This window comes from Muscardinus avellanarius (genome assembly GCF_963383645.1).
Source record: "Muscardinus avellanarius genome assembly, chromosome: 10".
NCBI lineage: Eukaryota > Metazoa > Chordata > Mammalia > Rodentia > Gliridae > Muscardinus > Muscardinus avellanarius.
The window spans coordinates 48,263,368-48,273,251 of NC_137796.1; the positions used below are offsets into that span (position 1 = coordinate 48,263,368).

The 9,884-nt window shown below is 53.1% G+C and overlaps 1 protein-coding gene across 1 annotated transcript; it reads left to right on the forward strand.

Annotated features, from left to right (window-relative positions):
• Positions 1 to 6,461: 6,461 nt before the first annotated feature.
• ETV2 (ETS variant transcription factor 2) lies at positions 6,462 to 8,662 on the forward strand (the record flags this gene model as incomplete). The annotated part of the gene is made up of 6 exons (XM_080703563.1): positions 6,462 to 6,531; positions 6,625 to 6,702; positions 6,951 to 7,010; positions 7,271 to 7,717; positions 8,151 to 8,263; positions 8,474 to 8,662. 6 exons carry the CDS (start codon positions 6,462 to 6,464, stop codon positions 8,660 to 8,662), a joined length of 957 nt encoding a protein of 318 aa, XP_080559689.1.
• Between the last annotated feature and the right edge of the window lie 1,222 nt (positions 8,663 to 9,884).

Consider the following 9,884-nt stretch of genomic DNA (forward strand, 5'->3'; position numbering starts at 1 on the left):
CTTCCCGTCTTTCCCATCCTCTGGATCTCAGACTGTTTCCAGTTTCTCCACCAAACACCCACCAACATGTCCTCTGTGGGTCTTTCCGGTGTTTATCTCTTGAGTGTCTGAGTGCTCCTCTCGTCTCTGTATGTATCTCTGAATATGTCTCCCGCATCTGTGGGTCATTCCCCACTCCAAGCTTGCCTCCACCTGCTACAGAGGTATCCATGCAGGACCTTGAACATCAGGTAAGAGCTTAGGCTTTACCCTGAAGATAGCAGAGAACCCAGAGAAGACGGGGCGAAGTTGAGGCAGCAAGCTGGGGACTGGCATCACAGATTTGTACTTTTGCGTGTGTATGTATGGTGTGGGGATTGGACCCAAGGGCATCTTATCTCTGAGTTACAATCCAGCCCTTTTAATTTTTGTTTTGAAACAGGATCTTGCAAAGGTGCCAAGGCTGGCTTTGAACCTGGGATCCTCCTGTCTCAGTCTCCCAAGTGTGTACACAACCACACTTAGCTACAGATTTGTACTTTAGAAAAAGCTCTGAACTAAAATGAATAGGCAAGCCAGCCAGTCGTCGTCGTACATGCGTGTAATCTCAGTACTTGGAGGGCTGAGACAGGAGGATCACAGCTTGGCAGCTAGCCTAAGCAATTTAAGCCCTCTACAACTTAGACCCTGTTTCAAAATTTACAAAAATAAACCGGGCGTGGTGGCACACACTTGTAATCCCAGCATTCGGGAGGCTGAGACTGGAGGATTGCGGTTTGTGGACAGCCTCAGCTACTTAGGCCCTCTGCAACTCAGTGAGACCCTGTTTCACAATAAAGAATAAAAAACGGGGAAGGGGGTGTAGCTCGGAGGTCGATGCCTCTGGGTTCCATCCCCAGACCCAAAAACAATAAAATGATCCCTGAGCACTGAAAGTGGAAGGGGGCTAGGGCCTTCCAGGGTTACAGCGTGAGGCAGGGATGAAGGTCTCCCCGGGACACAGCAATCAGAACCCTGGACTAATGGGCAATTGGGAAGGACAGTGGGCATGGCAGGTGGGGGTAGGGGAAATCACCCAGGCCTTTCTAGGAAGAAAGGAGATTACCCAGGAGAGGTGTCAAATTTCTGTTCCTGTCTCCCCACCCCCCCTTAAGGCCTCCTCTTTGACGTCACATTTTCCAGTCTGGTCAGAGGAGTGAAGGCCTCCCTCCCTGGCAGGAAGTGCCCATCAGCCCCTGCCACCTGGGCTGGACCACCCAGGCCTCTCAAGTCCCTTCCCCCTCACTAGCTCTTCCTACTCCTGACTCCCCTCTGCTCAATGCAACCACTGAGGCAAAGGAGGATATGGGAAAAAAGTATGATTTCAGAAAAAGGTTGTGTTTGCCTCCACCATCTTACCCCATTACAATGTATAACTACAATGCACCAATGAAAAATTTTATAAAAGTTTTTTTTTTAAATCATAAAAAGAAAAAAGGGTTGTTAAAAGCACGAGCAAGCCAGGCATAGTGGTGCATGCTTGTAATCCCAGCGCTTGGGAGGCTGAGACAGGAGGATCACACAGGTTTGAAGCCAGCCTCAGCTACTTAGTGAGGCTCTCAGCAACTTAGTGAGACCCTGTTTCCAAATAAAGTATAAAATAGGTCTGGGAGTATAGCCCAGAGGTAGAAGGGCCCCTGGGTTCTACCCCCAGTACCACCAAAAAAAAAAAACAAAACAACTGTTCAGAGCCAGGAATGGTGGCACACGCTTGTAACCCCAGTACTTACTGGGAGACAGGAGAACTGCAGATTTGCAGCCAATGTCAGCTACTTATGCCCTCCTCAACTTATTGAGACGGTTTCTTTTTTTTTTTTTTTTTTTTTTTTGCGGGTCTGGGGATGGAACTCAGGAGAGCATTTGACCTCCGAGCTACACCCCCTGCCCTATTTTTTATTCTTTATTTTGAAACCGGGTCTCACTGAGTTGCACAGGGCCTCACTAAGTAGCTAAAGCTGTCCGCGAACCGCCATCCTCCAGGTCTCAGCCTCCCAAATGCTGGGATTACAAGCGTGTGCCACCACGCCCGGTTTGAGACGGTTTCAAAATAAAGAATAAAATTGGGTTAGGGATATGGCTCAGAGGTAGAATATCCCTGGCTTCCATCTCCAGTACTTAAAAAAAAAAAAAAAAAAAACACCTAGTGAGTTGAGGAGGTATAGCAGCCCAGGTGTGTGCCTGCCAGAAATGCCATCATTGGCTCAGCATTTGCTGAGGATTTCCGGGCTTGGCTGCGTTAGTTGACACTGCTATAAAAGTGGTGCCCTTGGGTTCCAAACCCAGTACTGCAAAAAGTAAAAAATAAAAACAAAAACATGCGCAGGAGTCTTCCTAAGGGGCAGAAGACAGGGACACTCAAAGATGGAGGGAGGCTCAGACAGTGATGAGAACTGTCCATCATAGTGGAGGGAGAAGAGAGGTGGCGAAGAAGGGAAGGGTCAGCGTGAGAACATTGAGAGAAGACAGGCATGTCAGGAGAGACTGGGTGACAAGACCTTAAAGGAGCCAGGCCTGGTGCCACAGGGACCAGAGCCAGGGACACCAACAACCAGAGAGGCAGCTATGGAGACAGAAGTACAGATAGGAGAGGCCAGCTTCAGGGGGAAGAGGCCTGGGGCTTGATGGGACAGGGCAAACCAGGACTCCCTCGGGCCCTGGAGAAGGTGGACTGAGAGACCAGCAACCCCCCCCCCAGCGTTCAGAGGCATCAACACTGGGTTCCAAACCCAAGTGACTCGCCCTGTTTTGGAGGGGAGGTACTAGGAATGGAACCCAGGAGCATTCTACCTCTGAGTTACATTCCCAGCCCTTCTTTATTTTTTATTTAAAGCAGGGTATTACTAGGTTGCTGAGAGTCTCTGCGTTATTGAGACTGTCCTTGAACCTGTGATCCTCCTGTCTCAGCCTCCTAAGAACTGGGGTTACAGGTGCGCCATTGTGCCCGGCTTGCCTCTCCTTCTTGAGGTCCAGTTTCCCTTCTGTAAAATGGAGAGAAGAGCCCGGCGTTGTGGCGCACGCTTATAATCCCTGTGCTTGGGAGGCGGAGACAGGAGGATCGCGCATGTTTAAAGGCAGCCTCGCTGGTTTAAGAGACCCTGTTTTTTGTGGGGGGGGTTGTTTTTTTGGTGGTAATGGGGTTCCTGGAAGCCCTTTTACCTCTGGGCTACACTCCAAGACCTATTTTATATTTTTTTATTTGGAAACAGGGTCTCTTAAGCCAGCACAACTGGCTCCGAACCAGCCCGATCCTCCTGTCTCCGCCTCCCAAGAGCGGGGATTACAAGCGTGCGCCACCACGCCCGGCAAGAGACCCTGTTTTCAAATAAAAATATAAAATAGGTCTGGGAGTGTAGCCCGGAGAAGGGTTCCATTCACAGTACCACCAAAAAAAAAAAAGAAGAAGAAATGGACATAAGAGCATTGATCCCCCCACCCCATCCCTGCCTTCAGAATAGTAAATTGTTATTTATTTATTTTTCTGTACTGGGGATGGAACCCAGAGGAATTCTACCTTCAAGCTACATCCTCAGCCCTACTTTTTATTCTTTATTTTGAAACAGGGTCTCATTGAGTTGCAAAGGGCCTCACTAATTAGCTGAGGCTACCCGAGAACCCAGATCCTCTTGTCTAAGCCTCCCAAATGCTGGGATTAAAAGGCTGCGCCACCACACCCGGCTCAGAATAGCAAATAGTTAATGAAGCTGCACGTAATCCCAGTACTTGGGAGGCTGAGACAGGTTTGAGGACAGCCTCAGCAAGCAGTGAGACTCATTCACCTAGTGAGACTGCTTCAGAATAAATTTTTTTTTTTTTTTTTTTTTTTTTTTTTTTTGCAGGTCTGGGGATGGAACCCAAGGGCATTTGACCTCCGAGCTACACCCCCTGCCCTATTTTTTATTCTTTATTTTGAAACAGGGTTTCACTGAGTTGCAAAGGGCCTCACTAAGTAGCTGAGGCTGTCCACGAACCGTGATCCTCCGGTCTCAGCCTCCTGAATGCTGGGATTACAAGTGTGCTCCACCACGCCCAGCTCAGAAAAAAAATTTAAAAATAGGGCTGGAGGAATACCTTAGAGGTAGAATACCCCTGAGTTTAATCCCCAGTAACACACACACACACACACACACACACACACACTCGTATTTTAATGGTAAATATTTACTTATTTGCATAGGAAGAGAGGCACCAATACAGTGTCTGAAGCCAGAAGAGCTGGGCTAAGGATCGCCAGATTTAGCAAATAAAAAGAGAACACATTGCAGGCCTGGTGGTGTAGGCCTATAATCCTAGTACTTGGGAGGCTGAGACAGGAGGATCGCAGGCTTTAAGTCAGTCTCACCAATTTAGCAAGACCCTGTTTCCAAATAAAAAATAAAATAGGGCTAAAGGTAGCTGGGTGTAGTGGCGCACGCTTGTGATACCAACATTTGAAAGGCTGAGACAGGAGGCTCTCTGTTTGCCGGCAGCCTCAGCTATTTAGTGATGCCCTTTGCAACTCAGTGAGACCCTGTTTCAAAATAAAGAATAAAGCTGGGCGTGGTGGGGCATGCTTGTAATCCCAGCATTTGGGAGGCTGAGACCGGAGGATCACAGTTCGCAGACAGCCTCAGCTACTTAGTAAGGCCCTCTGCAATTCAGTGAGACCCTGTTTCAAAATAAAGTATAAAAAATAGAGCAGGGTGTATAGCTTAGAGGTCTAATGCCCCTGGGTTCCATTCCCAGACCCCCCAAAAAAATAGGTCTGTGGGTATAGCTTGGAGGTAGAATGCCCCTGGGTTCCATCCCTAGTACCACAAAAAATAAATTAAAAAAAAAAAATAGGGCTGAGGGTATAAGTCAGAGGTAAAATACTACTGGGTTCAGCCTCCAGTACCAATATGTGTGTATATTTTTGTGCATATATAGTAGATCTCTTTCTCTCTCTCTCTCTCTCTCTCTCTATATATATATATATATATATATATATATGTGTGTGTGTGTGTGTGTGTGTGTGTATTCAATATATATGTATACCTCTGAGCTATACCCCCAGCGCTATATTTTATTCTTTATTTTGAGACAGGGTATCACTAAGTTTCCATAGGCCTCACTAAGTAGTTGAGGCTAAGAACACGCAATCCTTTCTCAGCCTCCCAAGTACTGTTAATTCAAGCATGCACCACCACACCCAACACAAATAATTTTTATTTGTCTCAAATATCTACATGTGTGAATATTTGCCTTGTTTTTTTTAATTGAAACGTTACAGAATATTTCCACCCTAAATATCTCTGTTCACTTTGTAATAGTGACATCTTTCATAGAATATCATTAGCACATCTAAGAAAATTAGTAATTCTGTGCAATAGGTCATATTCAGATGGTACTCAAATCTCTCCAATTGTTTGCAACATGGAAGTACATGGGTTCTGGAAAGAGAAGTGGGAGAATGCCTGCCTCAGTTTCCCCTATGCTCCTAAAAGGGTTACACGAAGGCCCAGTGCATGGGGCTCATCACCCAAAAAGCTCTCGTTTAGCTGTTATTAATAGTGTTAACGTCCATAAGATTCATGTCATTTTACTAATGACTGAAACTCCTCCAGAGAAACTCCAGGACACCCTCCCACACTGGACCAGGTAGAGGGGCTCCAGGTCAGCCTCCCTCCACCCCACCTACCCCGTGGTCACCCTGCCGATTGTGACGTCAGCCGATGCTGGGGAGGGGGTGGGATATCTGGCCGGAAATCCCTCTTCCTGTTGCAGATAAGCCAGGCGCAGCACAGCTGACCCCAGACCTTCCTCCCCCACCACCTCCCATGTCGCTGGATCAAACCCCCAAGTCGGAGGACCTGTCCACCAAGTCCCCCGCGACACCCCCATCACGCTGTAACCCCCCTCGGCCCCAGCTCCTGCTTTGTTCAGCCTGCTATCCCAAGCTCAAGCCCTCCCAGGCACCCAACAACATCAGAGCGACTGCGCAGCCCTGAGGAGGGGGGCGCGGCTCGGCCCCGCCCCCGGCCCTGCAACTTGACCCCGGCTGCGACCCCCAGCTCTGACGTCTCGGAAAATCCCCCCCTGCCCAGGCCCCCAGGGGAGGGGGTGCATGGTATGAAATGGGGCTGAGACCCCCAGCCGGGGTCAAAGGAACCCACCAGAGGTGAGCCATGAAGACTGGATGGATGTCTGGTATCTGGGTTAGGAAGGGCCTGGGGGTCTAGACCAAGAAGCTAGGGGCTTGGACTCCTGAGCCTGAGCAAAGAAAGGAGCTGAGCTTCCTCCCTCCTTGTCTGAGAGAGAAGGGGGCTGAGGCCAAGATTCCAGGTTCCTGGGGAAGAAGGGAGAAGCCCGGACTCCTGGCTCTCAGGGGAGCAAGGTGGTTCCCGATTCCGGAGACCTCAAGGGTCCCCAGCTCATCCATTGCTCATTTGGCTTTTCCCTGCCCAGAACACTCAGGACCAGCATCCATGGACTCGTGGAACTGGGGTGACGCTCTGCCGCAGGAAGTGCCTCCAGGGAACATGCTGTCAGGGCTGGGTAGGCTGCTGGGGCTCAGGGGGTGGTGTGTGGGGGTGCCCGGTGAGGGCTCTGCTGGCCCCTCACCCAGCTCTAACAGCCTTCTCTCTGCAGAAGGAGCTGAATTTGGTTTCTATTTCCCTGAATTGGTGCTCCAAGGGGACACACCAACAGCGGAGGCCGGCTGGAAAGGTGGCTAAAGACTGAGACCCCTGGCTGCGGGGGAAAGTGGGGAGGCTGGGTTCCTAGGTCTGACGTGGAAGGGGCATGCCTGGACTTCTGGGGCTGAGAGGAGAGGCGCCAGGTGCTTGGCATTCTGAGGTCGAAGGAGGGGCCCGCAGTCCTGAGTGAAAACTTGAATTCCGGACGCAGAGGGCGAAGGGATGGGTTTTTGAGGAGGCCTCTAACTCATTGCTCCCGCTCTTTCTCATCCTGGGCAGAGTTCTCAAAGCTGGACTGGAGCACCTCCCTACCACAGCTAGAAGCTCCTTGGGGGGCAGGTGAGTGCGTGCAGAGGGGCGGCGCGGGGAGGGACTGGGTTCCTGGAGCGCCAGGTCTGGAGGTTTAGACTCCCCGATCTTGGCAGAGGAACGGGGCTAGCTAGGATTGGCGACACCTGCGCCCCCCAGGTGGCGTGGCCTAGATCTGGGAGCCCTGGACCAGAGCTCCAGGACTGCAAGCGTAGACCTCAAGAACTCCCGAGGGGCCTGTGGCCAGGGCACCTGGGCTGTCCTCACCCGGCTCCCGCTCCCCTTCACAGAGCCAGCCCCTCAGGCGCTGGCGTGGTCCTCGGGAGAGTGGTCGGGAGACTGGACGCCCCCGGAGCGCGCCGCCTGGGAGCCCTGGAGCTGCGCCTCGCAGGCCCTGGCCTCAGCCCCCCTGGCTGGAGCCGAGGGAGCCGCGGGCCCGGACTGTGACACCTCGTGGCCGCCACTCCCGGCGGCCTGGAGCACCGCGGGCTGGGACTGCGCGGCCGCCCCCCACGGCTCCTCCTGCCGGGTCAGCGAGGTCGGCGGGGAACCGCGCGCGGACTGCGCGGGCTCCTGGGCCGAGCCTGCGGGCGCCGCCTGGTGGGACCCCGCGCCGCGCACCGACGGCAGCAGCTCTTCCCAGGGGTGCCGGAGTTCGGCCCGCAGCACCCCCTCGGAGCACAGCCAGAAGTCCAGCCGTGCCGCCGCCCCTCGATACCCCCAGACCAGCCACCGAGGTGAGAGGTCCTGGAAGACCGGGAGGCAGCGAAGCCCAGTGCTGCGGCCGGGCCCCGGCACCTAGGGACCCCAGAAGCCCGCAGGGAGGGCCGGCTTGGGGTACCGCGGCCCGCGCGGGCGGGAGCGAAGGCCAGGGGACTAACATGTTGGTGGTTTTCTAGGGACCTAGGGGAGGAAAGAAATGAGGGTTTCGATCCCACGCGGGATCGAAATCTCTTAGATGGCAGCTCTGGACCCCTAGGTCCCTGATTGTGGAGGGATGCGAAATGATAAGGCGCGGATCCTACTCAGGATTCGTACTCAGGATCCCTACTCCTGAGTCCCAAGATGGGAGGACCTAGGCCTTTGCGCCTTGGAAGTGATTCTGAGGTCGCTCACCCGAGCGGAGCCCCGGAGCCGGGGAGCGGGTGTTCACCGGCCTCCACCCCGCAGGCCCCATTCAGCTGTGGCAGTTCCTCCTGGAGCTCCTCCAGGACCGGGCGCGGAGCAGCTGTATCCGCTGGACCGGCAACAGTCGCGAGTTCCAGCTGTGCAACCCCAAAGAGGTGGGCAGCTCCCCAGCCCGCCAGGCCGCCCCGTCTGCCCTGGTCCACCCTACCCCACGATTCGCTCTGCCTAGGCTTGTCGGGGTCCCCAGCTTCGCGCTCTCTAGACCCCGCCGGTGCCCCTGACTCGCCGACCCCATCTCCGCGGCCTGCGGGACCCGGGACCCCGCCCCAGGGCCTCCCTCCGACTGAGCCCCGCCTCTGCCCTAGGTGGCGCGGCTGTGGGGGGAGCGCAAGAGGAAGCCCGGCATGAACTATGAAAAGCTGAGCCGAGGCCTGCGCTACTACTACCGCCGCGACATCGTGCGCAAGAGCAGTGGACGCAAGTACACGTACCGCTTCGGGGGCCGTGTGCCAGATCTAGCCTGCCCCGACAGTCGGGGGGCCGAGATCCAATAAAAATTTGCTCTCAACCGCGTCTCGCATGCGTGTCGGCATCCTTCGCACTGACACTGACGAGCTCCGGTAGGGAGCCTAAGCGTGCACCCCCACACAGGAGTTTGTCGCCCCTCACTACGGAGACCCTCATCTCTTCCCTCTCATACAATCCAGGAGCTTGGGTCCTCGTCCACCTGGTCCCTAGAAAATTACCAGCGGCTTGGTCCTCTCCTCCCAGAGGACCCGGCCACCTCCTCTCCGGAACGCTTAGGTTTCTAAGCCCCGCCCCCTACCGGCCAGCTCCAGACCTCGCCCTTCTTAGGGGCTTAGAGCTGCCTCCCCACTCTACCTTTCCTCCCTCCGCATCCTTCACGCATCTCCCACCTCCATGATTAGTTTTGGGGTAAGGAGTCACCCACTTCCCAAGACACAACTATGACCAGGAGACCCAAATCCTTAGGGAGCCAGCAGTGTGCCCACCTTGTCACGGGACATGCAAAGGAATTACACCAGTTCCACGAGGCCTGTGTAGGGACTTTTTTTTTTTTCCCCCAGTACTGGGAATGGAACCCCAGGGGCATTCTACCTCTGAGCTACACTCCCGGCCCAATTTTTTATTCTTTATTTGGAAACAGGGTCCCACTGAGTTGCAAAGGGCCTCACTAAGTAGTAGCTGAGGCTGTACTCGAACCGCGATCCTTCTGTCTCAGTCTTCCAAATGCTGGGATTGATTACAAGTGTGCACCACTTCGCCTGGCTTTTATGTAGGAACTTTTTTTTTTTTTTTTTTTTTTTGGTTCTGGAGATGGAACCCAGGGTCTTTCTACCTCTGGGCTACACTCCCAGCACTCCCAGACCTTTTTTTTTTTTTTTTTTTTTTTTTGCGGGTCTGGGGTGGAACCCAGGGGTATTCTACCTCCAAGCTACACTCCCTGCCCTATTTTTTATTCTTTATTTTGAAACCAGGTCTCACTGAGTTGCAGAGGGCCTCACTAGGTAGCTGAGGTTGTTCGCGAACTGCGATCCTCCAGTCTCCCTAATGCTGGGATTACAAGCGTGTGCTACCACGCCCGGCATATTTGTTTTTGTTTTGTTTTGTTTTGTTTTTTTAGTGGTACTGGGGGTGGAACCCAGGGGCCTTCTACCTCCGGGCTACACTCCCAGACCATATATATATATATTTTTTTTTTTTTTTAATTTGGAAACAAGTTCTCTTAAACCAGCTGAGGCTGGCTTTGAACCT